At 36.2% G+C, this 24,289-nt stretch overlaps 1 protein-coding gene across 1 annotated transcript in view; it reads left to right on the top strand.

Annotated features, from left to right (window-relative positions):
* The window catches only part of ABCE1 (ATP binding cassette subfamily E member 1), a 37,975-nt gene extending 14,661 nt beyond the window's left edge, over positions 1 to 23,314 (top strand). Inside the window, exons 10-18 of the mRNA XM_067736768.1 lie at positions 2,682 to 2,803; positions 5,388 to 5,609; positions 6,619 to 6,678; positions 6,778 to 6,836; positions 8,116 to 8,226; positions 8,318 to 8,460; positions 8,576 to 8,698; positions 18,364 to 18,475; positions 20,047 to 23,314. Coding sequence (XP_067592869.1) covers positions 2,682 to 2,803; positions 5,388 to 5,609; positions 6,619 to 6,678; positions 6,778 to 6,836; positions 8,116 to 8,226; positions 8,318 to 8,460; positions 8,576 to 8,698; positions 18,364 to 18,475; positions 20,047 to 20,094 — 1,000 coding nt within the window. The 3' untranslated portion in view covers positions 20,095 to 23,314. The remainder of the gene's footprint in view (positions 1 to 2,681; positions 2,804 to 5,387; positions 5,610 to 6,618; positions 6,679 to 6,777; positions 6,837 to 8,115; positions 8,227 to 8,317; positions 8,461 to 8,575; positions 8,699 to 18,363; positions 18,476 to 20,046) is intronic.
* The last annotated feature ends 975 nt before the right edge of the window (positions 23,315 to 24,289 follow it).

The raw sequence follows: 24,289 nt of genomic DNA, 5'->3' as shown, positions 1-24,289 counted from the left end.
ACATAATTTTTTTAATACTATATAATGCTTTAACCATAATGAAAAAGCTAAAAGGATGATAATTTACAACCAGGTGACATGTATTTCAATATTCAGCCAAATCACTACATTCTATATTATGAGAGGGCAGTAACCATAGTTGTAAAAGGGATAACATGCCAAAACAGGTTAGATTGACAAAGTGAAGAAAATGATTGTTAGATTTTCTCAGATGTGCTGGGTCTCATTTTTATAGGTATAGGGTCAAAATAATTTCTTTGTAGTGATAGACTGATAATAAAAAGTTACAGGAAGTATATCTGCATCCTGAAATTCTACAACATATCAAGGCATACATTCAGTCTTTAATGCTGTAAAAAGATTTTGAAGATCATATCCTCCGATAAATAACAAGAAATAGAGGATGGATTAGAGAGGGGAACAGTAATGCGAGAGGAAGATTAAAAACCAACAGATAACCCAAAATTAAGTGTAGGGTGTAAATTTTCATAGCATACATTTCTCATGTTGCAGATTATTGTTTCTTCCCAAACCCTCAGAAAATTAGAGTGGCTCTCCTAAATCTTTTTTAACATTTTGGACTTCTGCATAAGCTCCATTTGAAAGTAGGGAAGGCAGGAGGTGTGACTTATTTTTTTCTTCTTTTCAAAGCACATTAAAAGCCACTAGATAATAACTATGCTGCCTTATACTTGGCCTTGAAGATTTTAATGGTAAAAAAGCAGAGAATTATTCCAGATAATGGAACATTGCCAATAAAGATACCAAGGCAGGATAAATATTGGCCCACTTGGGTGATTTGCCATTTTTATTGATGCTCACCACATTCAACAGTGGGCAAAAGTTTATTTGCATATTAAGAAGGGTGTTCCTACTCTAGAGGTAGAATTGGAGGTGAACCATGAAAGGGTTATGTAGAATTTCAGCAGGTGAGGATTTTAGGCAGGATTTTAGACCATTGAAATGATAGACCACCCTTAGACACACAGGGATAGAAGGGTAGATTATTCAGGAAACAGCAAAGAGCCATTTTTCAGCGTGTCCTATATATAAATGAAATAAAAGAAATACAGATGCTGTGGTTCAGTTGACCAATTATTCGACTTTACAATATTGTGAAAGCGATACACATTCAGTAGAAACTGTACTTCAAATTTTGAATTTTGATATTTTCCCGGTCTGGCGATAGGCAGTACGATATTATCTTCTGATGCTGGGCAATGACAGCAAGCCACAGCTTCAAGTCAGCCACATGAGCACGAGGGTAAACAGCTGGTACCCTTACAACCATTCTGTTTTTCACTTTCAGTACAGTATTCAATACATTACGTGAGATACTCAACACTTTTTTATAAAATAGGCTTTATGTTACATGATTTTGCCCAACTGTAGGCTAATATAAGTGTTCTGAGCACATTTCAGGTAGGCTAGGCTAAGTATGATGTTTGTTAGATTAGGCGTATTAAATGCATTTTCAAATTACGATGGGTTTATCAGGTGTAACCTTATAAATTGAGGAAGATCTATAGTAGCTAAAGTTTTGGAAGGTCTTAAAGTCTGAAGATGTTATGTGTTTCATTTGGAACTGAGAGCCACATCTGGGGACCTGAAGAAAATGAGGTTTGTTAAAAGCCTATAACAATATTGATAGAAATGACAGCCTGAATTAGAATCTAGATAGAGAAAGAAAAGAATGAATTAGACATGCTTCACAATTTAAACAATATATGATTGCAAATAAAATTGAGTCTTTTTTTTATGGGAGTAGTGATTCCATCAATAAAAATATGGCTGGTTAGTTTTTATTTGTACAGGAAGCTGATAAATTAGAATTTTATATAAAGCAGAAACTAACACACCATTGTAAAGCAATTATACTCCAATAAAGATGTTTAAAAAAAAAAAGAATTTTAGGTGTCTGTAGGACATTGCTTTTTGAACATCTTGAGCTAAGTTGAATAGGAATAAGATGCGTAAAAGCTTTATGATTATTATTTGCCTAATAGTTTCTATACTAGCAATACATTTTTCTTACCACTTGAAAAGTCATGTCATAGCCCATCCCATTTATAAAGTGCTCCAGTACACACACTAACCTATTTTCTTTCTTACCGTCACTAGATTTTTATTACCTGTAAAAACATTTTGCTAACGTAGTGTTTTTTGGTATTGTTTCATATCTATTCCTTGTCTCCACAGCTGAAGTGAAAATTCTCAGGTTGAGGATTCTGTTGTATTCTCTGTGCATTCCTTACTACAGCTAGCATGAGACAGGACAAGTAGAAGGGTTTAATGCATAAATTGAAGAGCATAATAAACAGTTTAGAATAGGTCTGATTTAAATCTATTATAATTGTTTCTGCTTTGTAAAGTTTACTTTAAAGTTTATTTTATTAACAAAACATTTATTTCATTTATTCATACACTATTTCATGTTAACTCTTTTCTTTTAGTTTAAGAAAACAATTTGAAATATGAACGTTGATAATGAGTCTTAAAGAAAATGTTTTATAACTTAAGCTTAATATGGTCTTTATGGTTAATTTTTTTAAAATATATGTCTTCCTGAAATTTACACTGTAGTTTTAAAAAAAACTATGTAAAAGTTTTCATTATAATTAAATATTTTAATTATATATATTATATTACATTTTAAAATAAAAATCTATATTGACTTTCAGATATATCATTGTGGTGGAGCATGATCTAAGTGTATTAGACTATCTCTCTGACTTCATCTGCTGTTTATATGGCGTACCAAGTGCTTATGGTGTTGTCACTATGCCTTTTAGTGTAAGAGAAGGTAACTTGAAAAACTTTTCACAATGCTGTATTCTCTTTCACTCTAACGCTTAGAAAATGTATTGCTGTTGATGCTAAGTAGTTAAGTGTTGCTGTCATATTACTTATCCAAAACTCTGGCCTTAAGGAATTTAATCTCACAATAGAATATACATATATAAGGTTATATACATCAGTTGTTAAACATAACCTATGTCTTTTTGTAGAAGTTTTTGTTGTGGGTAAAAATGCTCTATCACTTTCACTATTTATTTGCTACATTAAAAGTTTCTTTTATATTTTGGCCTCTGCAGCATCACTGTACTACTTGTCATGTTCAGCTTTATCTTTGACGGGCCAATACCAGTAGGAAAACTCTTAAAATTGATTTAGTGCTCATCTTGTTTTCATGTCTCAAATTTATCTGTATCCTAAGTTTGTGAAACTAAGACTATACAAAAGTCTAGTAAGATAGTTAAGTATATTATAGTCTAGTAAGTGACTAAAATTCTAATAAAATAGCTTAGTAAGTGTATTTTCACTTATTCCTTCTACTTTCAGGAAAGAGGGACTCTCTGGTCTGTTTTCCATGTCTCTTCCCTAAGCAAGTTAGGCAAAAGTAAAAACTAGCCTACCACTAAGTGGCTCTTGAAACAGAATCAGTGCACTCTCTACCTCATACACCTTCTTCCTTTTAATTTCTTTAATTGCTTCCTCATTCCTATTTTTACTTTTTTACATTTCTTCTCTCCAGCTATGCCTTAAGCTGGCAATCTAGAACACCTAAAAGGACTACTTAGTCCATATCTTGAAAAAATACCATATTCTACAAGAATAAGTATTCATGTAGCCTTATAGCTCCCTAGGTTGAACAGGCTCTTTTTTTTTTTTTTTTAAAGCTGTCTCTTCAAAGAGATTGCTTTTGAGTTACCTAAGAAACTTTTGGAGAAAGAAATTATATTGCATCATACTCTGCATAAAAAGGCAGTGGTATCTTTTAATTTATAAAAAGTGTATAAATAGTTTAAGATGTGGGGAAGGAATTGCTCTCACGTCCCTATCTATACATTTGAGATAGGTAGGTATTTTAAGGGAAAATTTGTGAGATTTCCCAGTTTTCTTTCCAGTAGTCTTAAGAGATGATATCAGAAGCAATTAATGTTTTATTCTCCTCAGTTAGCAAGTATTTATTGAATGCCTACTCTGCCTAAAGTAGTTCTAGAATCACATTGATGATAATGACATGGGTACCTGGCAATCACTTTTCATAATTCCATTTATAGATGCCATGTCTAAAGCCTATGCCAAGAAGTAGTTCCTGGTGAGGTTTTTAATGTACCCTATCTGTTAAAACAATTCAAGTAACAAACTGCACTTAATCTTTCTGCTTTCCTTTAATATACTGAAATTAACACATTATATGTAAAAGCTCTTTATGAACTGTAAAGGAATTTTTACTTGAACTCATTTTTAAATTGGCAAGAGAGACATTGCAGTATTAATGTATAAAGCTGACTTGTTAGTGTTTTTTCCACAGTCATTTCTCTGAGCTTTCATTTTCTTACCTGGTGAATTAGGCACTTGGACTAAATGGCCACTAAGTTTCCTTCAAGTTTATATTTTTATTTAATTTTTGGTTTTAATCTTTTTAACCCCACATTTGTAATTTTTAAATAGTTTAAGATATAAAAATGCTAATTTGGGCAGAATAAACTTCTATTTATTCTGTCAATAAATATTTGTTGAACACCTGCGTTCTAGGCTGAAAAGGCCTAGATGTGGTTCTTAATTGCAGATGACATGAATAATATCCTTAGACTTTCTTTCAAGACCTTCTGGAACTTCACCTACTGTCCTTCTCTTATAAATAGTAAACACTTTAAAAACAGATCTTTTCACTGTTTCCCAAATAATCCACTTTTCCATTTCTGTGCACCTGCCATTGTGGTTCTTAACAGCTGCAGCATGGAGGAATTTTCATGTACAGTATGTTAGTTTACTTTCAGTTATTAAAATCTGTTTAGATAATGGTGTTTTTGTACAGTGAAGCCAAAAAAAAGGTTAATGAAATAGTTTGTTATTATAAATTTCTTTCAAACCTGGGAAGTTAATCTGAAAACAAATGCAGTAAATCATAACTTGAACGTATGGTTATGTCTCCCGTGAAAATGAATATTCGTAACTTAAATCATCTTTAAAAAATTATTGCTCAAACTATTTTAATTTATTTTATGTCAATCTGAAAATATTCCATTTTACCTACTTATCATTTTGTAGAGAAAAATTACAATTTTTTATTTTAAAATACAGAAGAAATGGCATCATAGGCTTTCACATAAAATCTGATGGAAAAAATCTTATAAAAATCACGTAATAATGAAAAGTTATGCTTTGTGTATATAGGCATACATGAATTAAACTTGGCATTAGGTACATGAAACACTGTTGTCACACTGCATGCTATAAATCCACAGAAATTTAAATCTATGCATAGATTGCTCACAAGAGAGCCTAGGGTTTTGGCTTTTACATGATCATTTATTTTTGTGGAAAAAGTTTAGTCTTTAAGTGATCTTTACTAATTTATTTCAATGACTTTCCAACAGGCATAAACATTTTTTTGGATGGCTACGTTCCAACAGAAAACTTGAGATTCAGAGATGCATCACTTGTTTTTAAAGTAGCTGAGACAGCAAATGAAGAAGAAGTTAAAAAGATGTGTATGTATAAATATCCTGGAATGAAGAAAAAGATGGGAGAGTTTGAGCTAGCAATTGTAGCTGGAGAGTTTACAGATTCTGAAATCATGGTGATGTTGGGTGAAAATGGTAAGTTTTCCTTATTTTGTGATATTCGGAAGTTTGTTCTGTTTATCCAGTAACTGAGTGTTAATTACTCCATGAAAAACTTTGACTCAGTTATAGGTCTGGGAGCTGGATTGAATTCCTACATTTCTCAGTGTAGTTCACATTTTGTGACAACATATGATTTAATCTGTCATTTAATCGAGTTCATATTTCTTATTTTGTTTTCATAACCTTCAGTGAGAATAAGATTTTTTCTAAGCTCGTTTTTCTATGTATAAATTGATATGAATAGCACTTATTCATCTTAGAAACTGACTAGGAAGGAAAGGATAAATTGGTAGTTCTGAAGCAGTCTAGTCTAAAATGTTTTTCTTGCATTCCTCCACTTGGAACCTTTCTTAATTTAAATTTAGGCTAATCTAACTTTGTAAATAGTTGTATTATCAACACTTTTTAGTAATAGATTATCGTCATAAATATAGTTATGAGATGAATTTGAGTGCCAAATATCTGGTATGGCTTTCATGATTTTTAGAAAAAGATTTGAATTGTGTACTTACAGCTTACAAAACTGTAGAAGAAAAAAATTTTATGAAGATTGTTGCAATGTATCAGTTTTTAGTTAACAGGAATTTTGAGCTTGGTTGCAATTAAATATTTCATGTAACTGGCCTTTATGATGATGGTATCAACCATAACAATTATTGTCCTGTCTTAACAGTAAATTGTGTGCATTGATATTTTAGCTAAATACGTCTTTCAAGAACTAACCCAAGACTTTATAGACCACTGTTTGTTAAAATGGCCGTCATAAACTCTAGTCTATATTCCTCCTAATTAGTTTAGAATGATACTTGAGAGATGAATCATGAAAGTTCAAGTATTTTTCTATATAACCTTCAGAATTCAGTAGTGTCAGTGTATTTGTTCAAAACTAATTTCTCAGTTAAAACCCAGTAGTACATCAGTGATTTACTGTAAATGTGAAGCATCTTTCAAGTCAATTTCTTGTATGTTGTGTTGTTGCCAGGTACTGGTAAAACGACGTTTATCAGAATGCTTGCTGGGAGACTTAAACCTGATGAAGGAGGTACTGTTGTAATATTGAGTCTTTTTACTCTGTTCCACATAGTAAACTTTAAAGATCTGGGCCGTTTTCAGTGTCTTATTTATTTGTATTACTTTGCAGGGGAAGTACCAGTTTTAAATGTCAGTTATAAGCCACAGAAAATCAGTCCCAAATCAACCGTGAGTTATTCTGTTATTTTGTTATTGAAGAAGAGTTTATATGTATATATACCTAGAGCATTAATCTTACACTATATCAAAAATTTTCTCCAAATTAGTTTCTGTACAGGTGTAGTAAGGTGGCTAAGGAAGATCTTAGGACTACTACAGTTCTTTATTCATTTCCACTACTAGGAAACTCTTTTAAAGTCTGTTTGGCATCTTTTTCCAAAATAAATCTTCAAAAACTTAATGTGTTTTGGTGCTGCAAATGACATCAAGAAAGTGAAAAGTTACCCACAGGACTGGAGAAATTATTTGCAAATCATATATTTAATAAGATACTCGTATCCAGAATATATAAAGAACTGTTACAGCTCAATTTTTAAATGGGCAAAGGATTTGAATAGACATTTTTCCAAAGAAAATATACCGATAGCCAATAAACACATGAAAAGATGCACAGCATCGTTAGTCATTAGGGAAATGCAAATCAAAACCACACTGAGAGACCACATAACATCCATTAGAATGACTTAAAGCAGAAAGACTAACAAGTATTGCTGAGGATGCAGAGAAATTAGAACCTCATATGTTGCTGGTGGGAATGAAAAATGGTAGAGCCACTGTTATTCTGTCATAAAAAGAAATAAAACACTGATACATGTTACAATATGGATGAGCCTTAAAACATGAAATTAACCTCCTTTGATTTCTGCAGGTGTTGTAATGAACTTATTAACTACAGTATCTATGCTCACTACTCACTCATGTTGGGAATATTTGAGACGGCATGGCTTACAATGAAAATTTTATCATTGATACTTTCTATAAGCTTAGGTTTTAAGTTCTCAAACTCAGCCCTCTTCTCAAATAACAAGTTAAAAGACATCTTAAATTTATCCCTGTCATATTATCGTGCATTTTGTGTTAGCTCACAGATTGCCTAAGATTAGTTGATATCCATATTGACCTTTAGAAGTATTCCTAGTCTCTAATGATTTCTTCCCTGAAACATTTATCATTTACTACTTTCAAATTTTAAGATTTTGGTTTTTTTTTTTAACTTGGACATGGTGGGTTTTTAATTTTTAAAGTCTCAAAACATGTCATAGCTGATGGATAAGCATCAAAATACTATCGATATCTGCTGGTGGCAAATTGATACACTTTTGCTATGTAGCTTAACTTTCTCAAGATTCAAAATTAGAGTAGTTCTATACTGAAATAAAATTTCAGTACTTTTCCATTTAAATACTATACTTTTCCATTAAATAATTCCATTTTTCCATTAAATAAGGGAAGTGTTCGCCAGCTACTACATGAAAAGATCAGAGATGCTTACACTCATCCACAATTTGTGACTGATGTAATGAAGCCTCTGCAAATTGAAAACATCATCGATCAAGAGGTACTCTAAAATAATTTTTGTTGTTTTATCATTTTATTATTTTAAAGTTTGGATGTCTCTACATGGTTTACTGAACTTCTTTTGCAAATAGGTGCAAACATTATCTGGTGGTGAACTGCAGCGAGTAGCTTTAGCTCTTTGTTTGGGCAAACCTGCTGATGTCTATTTAATTGACGAACCATCTGCATATTTGGATTCTGAGCAAAGATTGATGGCTGCTCGAGTTGTCAAACGGTAATGTCCCACTCATAAAGAGTGTTGCCTGTGATCGTGTGTAGTGGCAGACAAAAGTGCTTAATATAGTGTTTGAATATGATGATATAAAGCTTTTCAAAATCATGTGTTTTAGTTTCATACTCCATGCTAAGAAGACAGCCTTTGTTGTGGAACATGACTTCATCATGGCCACCTATCTAGCAGATCGAGTCATTGTTTTTGATGGTGTTCCATCTAAGAACACACTTGCAAACAGGTAAAACTATTTTCTAAACTAAGTTCCAACACTTAGAAACTTACTTTATTTAGTTATTTATTTCAAGTTGGCTGGCTTTTTTTTTTAATCTTTGTTGGAGTATAATTGCTTTACAATGTTCTGTTAGTTTCTGTTGTACAACAGTTTGTTGTACAACAAACTGAATCAGCTATAAGTATACATATATCCCCTCCCTCTTGAGCCTCCCCACCCCCGTCCTCCCTATCACACCCCTCTAGGTCATCTCAAAGCATCGAACTGATCTCCCTGTGCTATGCAGCAGCTTCCCACTGGCCATCCATTTTACATTTGGTAGTGTATATATGTCAGTGCTACTCTCTCACTTCGTCCCAGCTTCCTTTTCCCCCCACTATGTCCTCAAGTCCGTTCTCTATGTCTGTGTCTTTATTCCTGTCCTGCCACTAGGTTCATCATTAACGTTTTTTTAGATTCCATATATGTGCATTAGCATACGGTATGTGTTTTTCTCTTTGTGACTTACTTCACTGTATGACAGACTCTAGGTCCATCCACCTCATTACAAATAACTCAGTTTTGTTCCTTTTTATGGCTGAGTAATATTCCATGATATATATGTGCCACATCTTCTTTATCCATTCATCTGTCTATGGACATTTAGATTGCTTCCATATCCTGGCAGTTGTACCACAGTGTTCATTGCAGGAATATTTACATGAATCTTTTTGAATTATGGTTTTCTCAGGGTATATGCCCAGTAGTGGGATTGCTGGGTCATATGGTAGTACTATTTTTAGGTTTTTAAGGAACCTCTATACTGTTCTCTATAGTGGCTGCATCAATTTACAATCCCACCAACAGTGCAAGAGGATTCCCTTTTCTCCACACACTCTCCAGAATTTATTGTTTGTAGATTTTTTGATGATAGCCATTCTGACTGGTGTGAGGTGATTCCTCATTGTGGTTTTGATTTGCATTTCTCTAATAATTAGTGATGTTAAGCATCTTTTCATGTGTTTGTTGACAATCTGTATGTCTTTGGAGAAATGTCTATTTAGGTCTTCTGCCCATTTTTGGATTGGGTTGTTTGTTTTTCTGATACTGAGCTACATGAGCTGCTTGTATATTTTGGAGATTAATCCTTGTCAGTTGCTTCGTTTACAAATATTTTCTTCCATTCTGAGAGTTGTCTTTTTGTCTTGTTTATGGTTTCCTTTGCTGTGCAAAAGCTTTTAAGTTTCATTAGGTCCCATTTGTTTATTTTTGTTTTTATTTCCATTTCTCTAGGAGGTGGGTCAAAAAGGACCTTGCTGTGATTTATGTCATGGAGTGTTCTTCGTATGTTTTCCTCTAAGAGTTTTATAGTGTCTGGCCTTACATTTATGTCTTTAATCCGTTTTGAGTTTCTTTCTGTGTATGGTGTTAGGAAGTGTTCTAATTTCATTCTTTTACATGCAGCTATCCAGTTTTCCCAGCTCCGCTTATTGAAGAGGCTGCTTTTCTCCATCATATATTCTTGCCTCCTTTGTCAAAGATAAGGTGACCATATGTGCGTGGGTTTATCTCTGGGCTTTCTATCCTGTACCATTGATCTATATTTCTGTTTTTGTGCCAGTACCATAGTGTCTTGATTACTGTAGCTTTGTAGTATAGTCTGAAGTCAGGGAGCCTGATTCCTCCAGCTCCGTTTTTCTTTCTTGATTGCTTTGGCTACTCGGGGTCTTTTGTGTTTCCATACAAATTGTGAAATTTTTTGTTCTAGTTCTGTGGAAAATGCCATTGGTAATTTGATGGGGATTGCATTGAATCTGTAGATTGCTTTGGATAGTGTAGTCATTTTCACAATGTTGATTCTTCCAATCCAAGAACATGGTATATCTCTCCATCTGTTTTGTATCTTGATTTCTTTCATCAGTGTCTTGTACTTTTCTGCGTACAGGTCTTCTGCCTACTTAGGTAGGTTTATTGCTAGGTATTCTTTTTGTTGCGATGGTAAGTGGGAGTCTTTCCTTGATTTCTCTTTCTGATTTTTCATTGTTAGTGTACAGGAATGCAAGATATTTCTGTGCATTAATTTTGTATCCTGCTGCTTTACCAAATTCATTGATTAGCTCTAGTAGTTTTCTGGTGGCATCTTTAAGATTTTCTATGTATAGTGTCATGTTACCTGCAAACAGTGACAGTTTTACTTCTTCTTTTCCAATTTGGATTCCTTTTATTTCTTTTTCTTCTCTGATTGCTGTGGCTAAAACATCCAGAACTATGTTATGTTGAATAATAGTGGTGAGAGTGGGCACCCTTGTCTTGTTCCTGATCTTAGTGGAAATGGTTTCAGTTTTTCGCCATTGAGAATGATGTTTGCTGTGGGTTTGTCATATATGGCTTTTATTATGTTGAGGTAGGTTCCCTCTATGCCCACTTTCTGGAGAGTTTTTATCATAAATGGGTGTTGAATTCTGTCAGAAGCTTTTTCTGCATCTATTGAGATGATCGTATGGTTTTTATCCTTCAGTTTGTTAAGATGGTGTTTCACATTGATTGATTTGTGTATGTTGAAGAATCCTTGCATTCCTGAGATAAACCCCACTTGATCATGGTGTATGATCCTTTAGTGTGCTGTTGGATTCTGTTTGCTGGTATTTTGTTGAGGATTTTTGCATCTATGCTCATAAGTGATATTGGCCTGTAATTTTCTTCTTTTGTGACATCTTTGTCTGGTTTTGGTATCAGGGTGATGGTGACCTCAAACAGTGAGTTTGAGAGTGTTGCCCCCTCTGCTATATTTTGGAAGAGTTTGAGAAGGATAGGTGTTAGCTCTTCTCTAAGTGTTTGATAGAATTCGCCTGTGAAGCCATCTGGCCTTGGGCTTTTGTTTGTTGGAGGATTTTTTGTTGTTGTTGTTGTGGTATGCGGGCAGCTCACTGTTGTGGCCTCTTCCGTTGTGGAGCACAGGCGTGCCATGTGGGATCTTCCCAGACCAGGGCACAAACCCGTTTCCCCTGCATTAGCAGGTGGACTCTCAGCCACTGTGCCACCAGGGAACCCCGCTGTTGGAGGATTTTTAATCAGTTTCACTATCAGTACTTGTGATTGGTCTGTTCATGTATTCTATTTCTTCCTGGTTCAGTCTTAGAAGGTTGTACTTTTCTAAGAATTTGTCCATTTCATCCAGGTTGTCCATTTTATTGGCATATAGTTGCTTGTAGTAGTCTCTCATGATCCTTTGTATTTCTGTGGTGTCAGTTGTTACTTCTCCTTTTTCACTTCTAATTCTGTTGACTTGAGTCTACTCCCTTTTTTTCCTGATGAGTCTGGCTAATGGTTTATCAGTTTATCTTCTCAACGAACCAGCTTTTAGTTTTATTGCTCTTTGCTGTTGTTTCCTTCATTTCTTTTTCATTTATTTCTGATCTGATCTTGATGATTTCTTTACTTCTGCTAATTTTGGGTTTTTTTGTTCTTCTTTCTCTAATTGCTTTAGGTGTAAGGGTAGGTTGTTTATTTGATATTTTTCTTGTTTCTTGAGGTAGGATTGTATTGCTATAAACTTCCCTCTTAGAACTGCTTTTGCTCCATCCCATAGGTTTTGGGTCATCGTGCTTCATTGTCATTTGTTTCTAGCTATTTTTTGATTTCCTCTTTGATTTCTTCAGTGATCTCTTGGTTGTTTACTAGCGTATTGTTTAGCCTCCATGTGTTTGTATTTTTTACAGTTTTTTCCCCTGTAATTGATATCTAGTCTCCTAGCATTGTGGTCAGAAAAGATGCTTCATACGATTTCAGTTTTCTTAAATTTACCAAGGCTTGATTTGTGACCCAAGATGTGGTCTATCCTGCAGAACATTCCGTGTGCACTTGAGAAGAAAGTGTATTCCTTTGTTTTTGGATGGAATGACCTATAAATTTCAGTTATGTTCATCTGTTCTAATGTGTCGTTTGAAGCTCATGTTTCCTTATTTATTTTTGTTTGGATGATCTGTCCGTTGGTATAAGTGGGGTGTTAAAGTCCCTTACTATTATTGTGTTACTGTCAATTTCTCCTTGCATGACTGTTAGCATTTGCCTTATGTATTGAGGTGTTCCTATGTTGGGTGCATAAACACTTATAACTGTTATATCTTCTTCTAGGATTGATCCTTTGATCATTATGTGGTGTCCCTCCCTATCTGTTGTAACAGTCTTTATTTATTTTCTTATTTTTTATTTTTAATTTTTTTTGCGGTAAGCAGGCCTGTCACTGTTGTGGCCTCTCCCGTGGTGGAGCACAGGCTCCGGACGCGCAGGCTCAGCGGCCATGGCTCACGGGCCCAGTCGCTCCATGGCATGTGGGATCTTCCTGGACCGGGGCACGAACCCGTGTCCCCTGCATCGGCAGGCGGACTCTCAACCACTGCGCCACCAGGGAAGCCCCAACAGTCTTTATTTTAATGTCTATTTTAACTGATACGTGTATTGCTACTCCAGCTTTCTTTTGATTTCCATTTGTATGTAATATCTTTTTCCATCCCTTCTCTTTCAGTCAGTATGTGTCCCTAGGTCTGAAGTGGGTCTCTTGTAGACAGCATATATGGGTCTTGTTTTGTATCCATTCAGCCAGGCTGTGTCATTTAGTTGGGGCATTTAATCCATTTACATTCAAGGTTATTATCGATATGTATGTTCCTATTACCATTTTCTTAATTGTTCGGGGTTTTTTTTGTGGGTCTTTTTCTTCTTTTTTATTTCTTGCTTAGAAAAGTTTCTTTAGCATTTGCTGCAAAGCTGGTTTCGTGGTGCTGAATTCTTTTAACTTTTGCTTGTCTGTAAAGCTTTTGACTTCTCTGTTGAATCTGAATAAGATCCTTGCTGGGTAGAATAATCTTGGTTGTAGGTTTTACTGTTTCATCACTTTAAGTATATCCTACCACTCCCTTCTGGCCTGTAGAGTTTCTGCTGAAAAATCACCTCACAACCTTATGGGGATTCCTTTGTATGTAATTTTTTGTTTTACCCTAGCTGCTTTTAATATTTTTTCTTTGAATTTAATTTTTGTTAGTTTGATCAATATGTGTCTTGGTGTGTTTCTCCTTGGGTTTATCCTCTATGGGACTCTGTGCTTCCTGGACTTGGGTAACTATTTCCTTTCCCATGTTAGGGAAGTTTTCAACTACAATCTCTTAGAATATTTTCTCAGACCCTTTTTCTTTTCTTCTTCTGGGACCCCTATAACTCGGATGTTGGTGCATTTAGTGTTGTCCTAGAGGTCTCTGAGATTGTCTTCCTTTCATTCTTTTTCTTTACTCTGCTCCTCGGCAGTTACTTCCACCATTTTGTCTTCCAGGTCACTTATCTATTCTTCTGCCTCAGTTATTCTGCTATTGATTCCTTCTAGAGTGTTTTTAATTTCAGTTATTGTGTTGTTCATTACTGTTTGTTTGCTCCTTAGTTCTTCTAGGTCCTTTTTAAATGTTTCTTTTTTCCGTGTCCAGCAGTTTGGATCATCTTTACTGTCATTACTCTGAATTCTTTTTTAGGTAGTTTGCCTATTTCCTTTTCATTTGTTTGGTCTTGTGGGTTTTTAGATGGCTCCTTTGCCTGTAAGATACTTCTGTGTCTTCTCATTTTGTCTAATTTACACTATTTGAGGTCTCCTTTCCCTCGGCTGCAGGGTCGTAGTTCCTCTTGCTTCTGTTCTCTGCCCAGTGGTGTGGTTGGTCCAGTGTCTTGTGTAGGCTTCCTGATGGGAGGGACTGGTGCCTGCGTTCTGGTGGGTGAAGCTGAGTCTTTTCCCTCTGATGAGTAGGGCCGTGTCAGGTGGTATGTTTTGGGGTGTTTGTGAGCTTAGTATGAGTTTAGGTAATCTGTGTGCTGATGGGTGGGTTTGCGTTCCTGTCTTGTTGTTTGTTGTGAGGCGTCCAGTACTGGGAGCTGCTGGCAGTTGGGTGAAGCCGGGTCTTGGATTCAGATAGAGGCCTCCGTGAGAGCTCTCAGAGATTAATCTTCCCTGGGGCTGGGAATTTTGTAGTGGTCCAGCATCCTGGACTCGGTGCTCTCACTCCAGCCTCAGACCCGACTTTTGTTCAAGGGACCAAGACCCCACAAGTCAGTCATCCTGGCAATAAAGGGGATTTAAAAAAAAAAAGACTAGCAAAACCCCAGACATGGTAAGAAGTATAATCAAACAGAAACAGAAACAAGGAAACATGCACACACACAAAAGAAACAAAACAGAGCCAAGTAAATCAAATAGGAAGAGAACAACCAGACAAACAAAAGAACCCAAGAATGAAATCAACAATTAAGAAGAAAGTTGACAAAAACCCAAAACAGAGTGCCAACTGAAGAATGAAGCAAAGAAACAAAACAAACTGACAAAAATGATATTAAAAAAACAAAGAAAAAGGGGAAAGAAGACAACAGAAAATCAGTGTAGAAACAGAAATATAAAAAAGACAAAATAGAAAACGTATTAAAAAAGAAAAAGACAAACGAAACCCTGGAGAAATGGTAAAAACAAAATCAAACAAAAAAAACCAGAAACACGGAAACACACACACATGTGAAAGAAACCAAAACAGCCAAATAAAACAAAAAAAGCAAGAGAAAAACCAGACAAATAGAAGAATTTAAAAATGAAATCAAACAATTAGGATTAATACTAACAAAAACACATAACCTAAAAACAAAAGGAAAGCAGTGTGCCCACTGAATAATAAAGCAAGGAAACCGAACAAACCTATAAAAATGATTTAGAAAATAGTAAAATAAAAAGGGAAAAACATAGGACAACAGAAAAGCAAAGAAGAAATGGAAATATTAAACATATATATTGAAGAAAAAAAATTCGGGACAAGAACACAGAACAACAGAAAAGCAAAGTAAAAATATAAATATATACCAAAAAAAGATAAAAATATGTTATAAAACACAGAGATCCCAAAAGACTAAATAAAAATCTAAAACAACAAAACAAAAAAAGAAAGTAAAGCAAGCCAAAAACAAAATAAGAAGCTAGAACCAACAACAGAATGAATCAAAACATAATAAAATTAATAGTAATAATTGTTTCCCTGGGGTCTCCGCTGTCAGGGTCCTTGCACACACCGTGAGCCACAGCCCCCCTCCACCTCCCCAGGAACCCCTCCTCTGTCTCTGGGCTGGTCTCTGGACCTTCTGTGGGCCTGGGGACCCCTCCAGCTCTGATGTGGCCCAGTTCCTGCGTGTGCTGCCCCCAAAGTCCACAGTTGCCAAAGCTGGACTGTTTTCATTTGTGGACTCATCGGTCTACTCAGATATTCCATAGACGCAGGGTCTTCCTAGCTGATCGTGGGGATTTAATCTGCAGCTTGTGCTGCCAGTGGAAAGATTTTCCATCCTCTTCCTTAGTTGCCCCGTCCCTGGGGTTCAGCTTTGGTTTTATCCCCACCTCTGCGTGTGGTCTGCCCGCAGGAGTCTGGTCCTGAGGCTGCCTTGGAGCTCTTGGGTCTGGCCCTGTGAGGACCGGGTGCAGAGGTGGTATGACTGCTTGGATCACGGGAGCCCCAGCGGCACCAAATGCACAGGGGAGCCGGTGGCCATGGGTTCAAGAGATATGGCCCTCGTGAGGGCCTTTTCCGGCGCCCAGCGTAAGGCACCTGAGAGCCAGCCCTGGCCAGGGTTTTTCCGACACCTGGCAGCAGGCACATGAGGGCCAGCTCTGAGGGGGCTTTTTTATGTCTCACAGCCAGCACACAAGAGCCAGCCCTGAGCGGGCTTCTTTTATTGTCGTTGGCAGGCAGCGATATGTGGGGAGAGAGAGGTTACAATAATGGCCCTGCGTGGGACTCAGCAGTAGTGCCCTGCTTCCATGGCAGTGCAGTCTTCCTCCATAGGCATTCCCTGCTGCGGATTTCTTCCCTCCTGTCCCCTCGGTCCGTCTTCCCACAGCCAACAGCACTTCTTGCTCTGGGCCTGTTTTCCAGTCCCCACACACCAGCTCCCAGCCCCCTTGCACACCTGTGAACACACGTCCCAGTCTGGGTCACGTAGGGCCACTGTATGGGCCATGTGTGTATTTCTTACTCTGTCCTGTCTGCTACGGATCAGCAGCTTCACCCTCTTCCAGCAGCCTCAGATGCTTCCCTTCTGTCCCAATCAATTTCCCCGTCATAGAGGTTTCCCCAAATTCGGGAATCTCTCCTCTGCTTCAGTTCCCCCGCCCCAGGATGCAGTCCCATCCGGCTTCCTCTTCTCCTTCTCCCTTCTTTTTTTCCATCCTACCCGGTTATGCAGGGATCTTTATACTCCTTTCCGGTGTCCAAGGTCTTCTGCTAGTTTTTGGCTGGTGTTCTGTGAGAATTGTTGCATCTATGGATGTATTCCTGATGCATCCGTGGAGAGAGATCAACTCCACGTCCACCTACTCTCTGCCATCTTGAATCTCCCCAGAAAATTATTTTAAAATTTCCAGTCAACATATAGACATTAGTCATACTGTTTTCATTTTTAATAAGGAAAGAGATAACCAGAAATTCTAGAAATGATTTTGTAACTCCCAAGATTATTCATATTCGGTACTGGATGGCCCTGGGTAGAATAGCGTTTTTTAGACTATGGTAAACTCCTGACCCAGGGGAATAAGTATGTGGAGCTTTGGGCCCCTCACCTTTTCTTTCAGGTTCAGTTTTGTCTGTTTCATTATTTGGATGCATGATTTGCCCCATTTACACCGCTAGTGGTAAAGCTCACTACACCCCACATATCTGGTATTAATGTACAGCAGAGTTAAAAATGAATGATTTTACCTCCTCCGTCCCCTTTTTCTCTCATTTTTCCTTATTGGCTTGATTGAGAGTACTTGTAATATAAAGAACTTTCACACTAGTTTATGGGAAATTTTTTTTATGAGAAATTTTTTACACTTTTAGTGCTGAAACCTTATTAGGTTGAACTGTATGAAATTCCTGATATTCAGCCATTTGACCTGTAAAAACAGCAAGTTCATGTGATACCAACATGATGTTTGCTGGTTTAGGGAGGAATGGATTTGCTATTTGAATAATTCATCCAAGGAATAGAAGTACTAAACTTCTTAGAATTCTTTTTTTTTTTTTCTATTTAAAATTTATGTATCAATTACTGAAAATAACATAACTTCTTTGAGAGTTAGGGAAATTTTTTAGACTATATAAAGCTACTCAAATAGTGATCCTCCCTTTGTATTTACAAAATGCTTAAAATTCCACATGTATGATATGACTTAACATGATTTAAGAACTAGTTTGGGTGAGAAAAGATGAATAAAGTATAGAAATTTTAAAAGGTGTTACTACTAAACACCATTATGTTGTACATATTGCTTTGTGCCTAATTTCTAACATAAATATTACCTTTTCTGTTAAATTCTCTTCTCCCCTAAATATCTTAGATTTGAAATTCTTAAATTATTTTTCTAAAGCAGTACTTCTCGCTGACTTTCTTTCCAGATCAGAAGCACTTTAAACTGTGTTTGTTTTGCATAAAAATATAGCCAAACAAACTACATAGTCCAAGCAAAGACATTTCTGAATATAGACTTTATAATGTACTGTGACTGTACTGTTATCCAGATGACTTATGATTGGGGAATTAGAGGGAACAGTGATTCGTAATACTCTTCATCCTAAAAAAGTAATTAAACTGGGGGGGTAAAATTCAATCACAACTGATAGATTTTATTTTTCCCCTAGTCCTCAAACACTTTTGGCTGGCATGAATAAATTTTTGTCTCAGCTTGAAATTACATTCAGAAGAGATCCAAACAACTATAGGCCAAGAATAAACAAACTCAATTCAATTAAGGTATGTAGAAAAATTACCTTAAATCACAGATAACTTCTTGGTGTAAATAACTGAAAAGCATGTTTTAAATTGAAGGTTGTGTCATTAAAATCTTAAGTCATTTCATTAATTCTAAGATTCATGTTTTTCACATTTTAGTATCTGATGACATACTTCAGTCTGACAGGCAGCAGTTGTGATGTAGCTGCCATTGCTGCATTGTCTGTTTGAGTTGCACCCACTGTTGTACTGCTTCTGTTGAGTTTGCCATTTAATGTCTTCAAAGAGATTACACTTGAAACAAGTTTTTACAAATACCTTAATCAATATTTCTTACACATTTTATTTTTGTGCACGCAGAAGAGCAACACATGATTAAAATGCATATTTTAAGAGTCTAAACAGACTTCTTCAATGAGCATTAAATCCTAAACAATGAAAAAACATTTTGTCAGTGGTTGTTTTTTCTTTGTAGTATGTAAAATAATTTTGCACCCTACACTTGATACAGTCTGTGAAATGTGTGTTTTTTAGAAGACAAGTCATTTCTTCATCTCTCAAAAAAAGAAAAATGAATGCTAAAAAAGCATTTCTGTGTTTCTGGTATCCCTGCAGTGCTTCTTTAAAATGCTGCTTACATTTCATGGCCCTCTAGCCATTGTCCTTAATACTTAGAAGCTTTAGAAGTATGTTACACATACTGTCCTTTCATATTTGTACTCCTCTAGCTTCGCTACTAAAATGTGTCCTCTTAGAAGGCAGAGACATGGTGCACATCATGTATTCTTAAGCATCTAACATAATATCTGGGTGCCTTTAGCCTTCACTGTATATTTTGTTTATAAATGTTTACTCTCTGGCCAGGATAATGAAATGGCAAGTTTTAAATTAAATTTGAAGAGTTTTCTCAGTTTTGAAAAGCATATTAAGCAGAAGAGAGGAACTAAATGTTAGAACACTTACTATGCACAGCTTAATTTTCATAAGAATTTCTTCTGAAGCATTACAAACACTTTGTGTTGTAGTTTTCTTGGGTAGAGACTTAGATCAGTCCCCAGGTACACTTATCATTTTCTGTATATCCACTCATCCTAGACAGACATACCTCAGTCCTAATAAGGGAGCAAGCAGCTAGGCAAGTAGGTAGTTGGATCATTACTGGCCAGTCTGTAAACTGTGCTGGGAAAAATTATTTTTATATACTTTTTGTGTAATAGGCAGTTCTCAAACTGACAGTGTTACCTTTTTACCAGAAGCTTAAAGTTAAAATGATGAAAATGGAATTTAATAGTTTTTCTGGAAACAGTATTTTATATAACAAAATTTTATATGTTTAAGTATTTTATGTAATGGAATTTAGTGTGAGGTGTGCAGCAGGAAGGTTGTCCAGGCAGTAGGGATGGGTAGCAGAGATAGTAACCTTGCCTTTAAGTAGTGGAACCAGGCATATCCAGAAGCAGCCAGTGAGTGCAGAGGAGGTTGTATAGACACTTAGAAACACTGCTAAGTAATTCTGCAGGTGAAAGTCTACCCTACCCTTACATATAGGAGAATGGTGTTGATTTTTATTGCTTCTCTATTTTATTTTTTAGGATGTAGAACAAAAGAAGAGTGGAAACTACTTTTTCTTGGATGATTAGAGTGAATCTGAGAATATCGATAAGCCATTTATTAAAAGAAACATTTACTGGGATTTTTGTCATATAAAACTTAGATCAGGTTTTATGTCCCACATGCTCTGGAGATTGAAGTATAATTTACTTACTGTAACATAAAGCCAGTTGTGTTTTAAATTGTAGTCTGAATACGGCAAATGCCACTTTTCTGTTCTTGATGATAAGGCCCTTTTTGTGCGTAACATTCTAAAATGAAGACATTTCAGGCTATACAAATTACCTCCAAGTTTTCATGATGTATGGGAAGATATTCAGTAGGTGTACAGGTACCAAATGCTGAGCAGTGTTGCCCCCTTTTAAAAATCTTGAAAAAGGTTTCTGTACTTACATGGTTTGCCAGGTATGCCACTATAATGAAACTGCCCTTATTTTAAAAGACGGTCGATGATGCCACTGATGAAATTTGATAAATAAACATCAGGATTATATATATATTTGTTTTCAGTCTTTGCATTAAATTGTCAATGTGTTTAGACTTTCAAAGGAAGATTATCTGCCACAGAACACCACTGCTGGGAAAAGACTATTACCGACTTAAGCATTGTTGACAATGTTTTTGGTGCTTTTGAATATCTTTAGCAAAAAAAATCATTTCAACACCCCCCCCCCCAAAATAATAAATCCTAACTTTACTCTGAATTAGATGTAGCATTTCATAAGATTCTATATTCTGTAATTATTCTCAAGGTAATGTCATTCTATAAACATACCTTTATGTAATCACTGATCAAGATTTTGGAAAAAGCATTTTAAAGAATATTTGTTTCCTTTAAAAATACAGTACAGGTTCAAAATCTTTAGAGTTGGTCCCTAAGCATCTGTGTATTTTTAAACTTCCAGAGATTTCTGATGGGCAGCCAAGGACTGTGAGCCACTTAACCTAAAGGCAACATTAACGCAACGCGGTCCCCAGATAGCAATACAGAGTATCCCTTGGTACCAAATATATTCATTTCCAGGTTTGGATATAAAGGATATTATCTATTTGACTTTTTTTTCTTAGTTTTGGATGGTGTGTAGCTGGAGTTCTAAAGACTTATCCAAATTTCTTGAACAGTGGGATACCTGTAGTGTAAAACCACTTTCAATTATACTTCTGCCTAATGCGCTGAGCTGGAACTAACTTATACTACAAGTGAGGAAAAGAGTTTAGGAAAATTAGAAATTATTGAACAAACTTTTAGAGCTTCTTGAAACAATAGAAGCTTTAATTAATATGCAAACAGTGGATAGAAAGTATGGTTTAACTAAGCCCCATTAGGCCTTTTAAAAATATTGCTTTATCTGAGTAATCCATAAATACATGTCTGTTGTGAAATTTTCAAATATTACAGAAATACATGGAATAGAGTTATGATTTCCCTTTATTTTACCCTCCCAAATGTTACCAGTGTTTATGTTTAATAATATATATCCTTTCATGCTTTTTTCTGTGCACTTAACTGTGAATATGTAAAGGGTTTGTTTTGTACATAAATGGGATTATACTAAAATAAGTATTGCCTATTTTTAAAGATAGGTTAAATTTGTGAATCATTATTTCAAATGTATCGAATAAAATAAGACAAACGCTGTTTTTATTTACTGATTCTGTATTATGTCCTTAAAATATTTGTATTATAAGAGCACAGTTCTTTCTACTTACTGCTGATAAAATATGTATCAATTGTATTATTTTGCATGTAAATGAAAATTTTAAAACAGATTTACATGTTACTTAAAATTTTGTATAGCAGTAGAAAAGGACTTAAAATTGTTAACACAAGGAAAAGGTTTTTTTTTATAAAATCTGTTACCAACTCAAATACATGAATGCAGATGTTAGCTTTTGAAAAGAATGAAACTGCTCAGTATATCCTGATTAGAAAAAATCTCTAAGCAAAAAAGCATGGTGCAACATAATTTATTATAATACACCACTGTTTATATGAAAATATACAAAATACTAAAATACACAAAAGGATACTCAAGAAAGTTAATGCTTTTGGGAAGGATAACTTGATGGTTAAGAACAGGGAATAAAGGAGACATATATTATACAGCCATTACCTTTTGAATTTAAATTTTGTACATATAAATTGTTTATAGTCAACCTAGTGTGCAGCAGTCTTTACAAAAAGTGTATGTATGTAATTAATTTAAGTTAACCTGATTTTACACCATAGCATCTTGAAGTCGTCCAGTGCTTTCTCTCTTGCTTACAGATTCAATGTGCAGTTTGGTGTCTGGCATTTGTTTGCCTACTGTATCGAAGGAATGAATCTACATAGAGGTTCTTTGTTTCTGTAGAAAGAATGGATACTTAGTTGGTTCTGTAATTTCACTCATTCATTTAGATACACATATGTCAAGCCCTCAACCCCAGTGCCTGGTGTATTGTGAGCACCACGTGGTTCAGAAGAGAAATAGTTCTGGGTGGGAGCTACATGAAGGAGGCAGCTCCCAGGGAAAGGAGCACCTGTAATGACAAAAATGGTAAAATCATGTGAACCAGAACACAGGTCAGAGACAAGTCAGCATGCGCACTGAAGAGCTTAGTGAGAGGAAAGGGTAATACAGGCAGATTGTAGTGGATAGTTCCAGCTCCCAACCCTGCATGTGCCCAAGTCTGTCTCCTGTATCTACAAGTTTTCAGCTAATGAGACTGGCAACCATGACCATCTGTCCCTTCTCGTGGAGCAGAGCATTAGTGTCGCTTCATGTCTGTGCCCTCTGGTTTCTGGTCTCCATTTTTGGCTCCTGATTTCTGAACATATCATAGAAAATTGCAAGGAACTAAGTTACACAGTAACAGGCACATCCCTAGATAGGCATAGCATTACTTTGTTTCTTACTCTACCCAAAGGCGTTTAATCCAAAACCAAGGTTTTCATTTAAAAGAAACTAGTGGACTTGCCTGGTGGCACAGTAGTTAAGAATCCACCTGCCAATGCAGGGAACACGGATTGGAGCCCTGGTCCAGGAAGATCCCACGTGCTGCGGAGCAACTAATAAGCCCATGCGCCACAACTACTGAGCCTGCACTCCTAGAGCCCGTGCTCCACAAGGGCCGCCACCGCAATGAGAAGCCCGTGCACCGCAACGCAGAGTAGACCCTGCTCACCGCAAACTAGAGAAAGCCTGCGCACAGCAACCAACACCCAACGTAGCCAAAGATAAATAAATTTATTTTTTAAAAATGAAACTAGCTTACAGAATTTTTTGAACTCGGAGGATCTAGAAAACTCTTGATGTTCATACCAACAACTGTAGCTTCACTATTCTGAGGAGTGCATGATTCACTTTTGGAAAAGCTTATAAATTGTGGTCCGTGAAGGGAAGTTGTGTTTACTTTCTCTTTTGCAGTTTATTTACATCCTCATATCATTCCCTAGACCTGCACTTGAGTCAACAAGTGAAAGTAAAACAAATATACTCAAAATGAAAAGCAGACCATTCTGCTTTTCTCTGAAAACTTTTAAAGAAACCCGGCATGGGACACTTCTTGTGGCCCACTGCTCAGCCGGTCTCACCTTATCCATCCACATCGAGTGGCCAGTTCTGCAAGGGCTTCAGCCAGCATCAGCAGACATCTTGCTTGCTTTCTTCCCTATCAACTCCGTGGGAAGAGGTGCTGGCACTCAACACAGCTAACAGAGAAATGCTTCCCCCTTTTCCTCCTTCCTTTCTCCCTCTGATCCAAGGTTCTGTGATAGTTCACTCACCTTCTCAGGCAGCCCCAAACTGGCCTATAGGACTTGGGATACCCCTTCCCAGCTTGCTGCCCCTGCACCTAAGTCACCTGTCTCTCAAACCCTGTGCTGAATGAAGCCTTTGTTTTAGGCTCTGCTTCCTGAGAAAGCCACTCGGAGAAAGTCCAGAGTAGGTTAAATGAGTATTGACTAGCAATATTCTTAGGCGACTTGATTTAACGAAAAAATACAGCCTTAAGAAACTTGGATTTTCAAAGTATTTAAGTATACTTGCTACCTCCGTTTTCAAATAAAACTTTCAGTGTTTTATTTAACTTAAAAAAACGGAGTCATTTATAAATTATTATTATTCTACACATCCCCATTTCATTTATTGACTGCTGAGAAAAATGACAGGACTAGCTCTCAAACCACTCAGCTAGGTTCAAATTCAAATTCTACCACTTACTAGTTGCGTGACCCCCGTT

This window comes from Pseudorca crassidens, chromosome 4 (assembly GCF_039906515.1).
Source record: "Pseudorca crassidens isolate mPseCra1 chromosome 4, mPseCra1.hap1, whole genome shotgun sequence".
Lineage (NCBI taxonomy): Eukaryota > Metazoa > Chordata > Mammalia > Artiodactyla > Delphinidae > Pseudorca > Pseudorca crassidens.
This window is presented reverse-complemented; position numbering and strand designations above follow the sequence as displayed.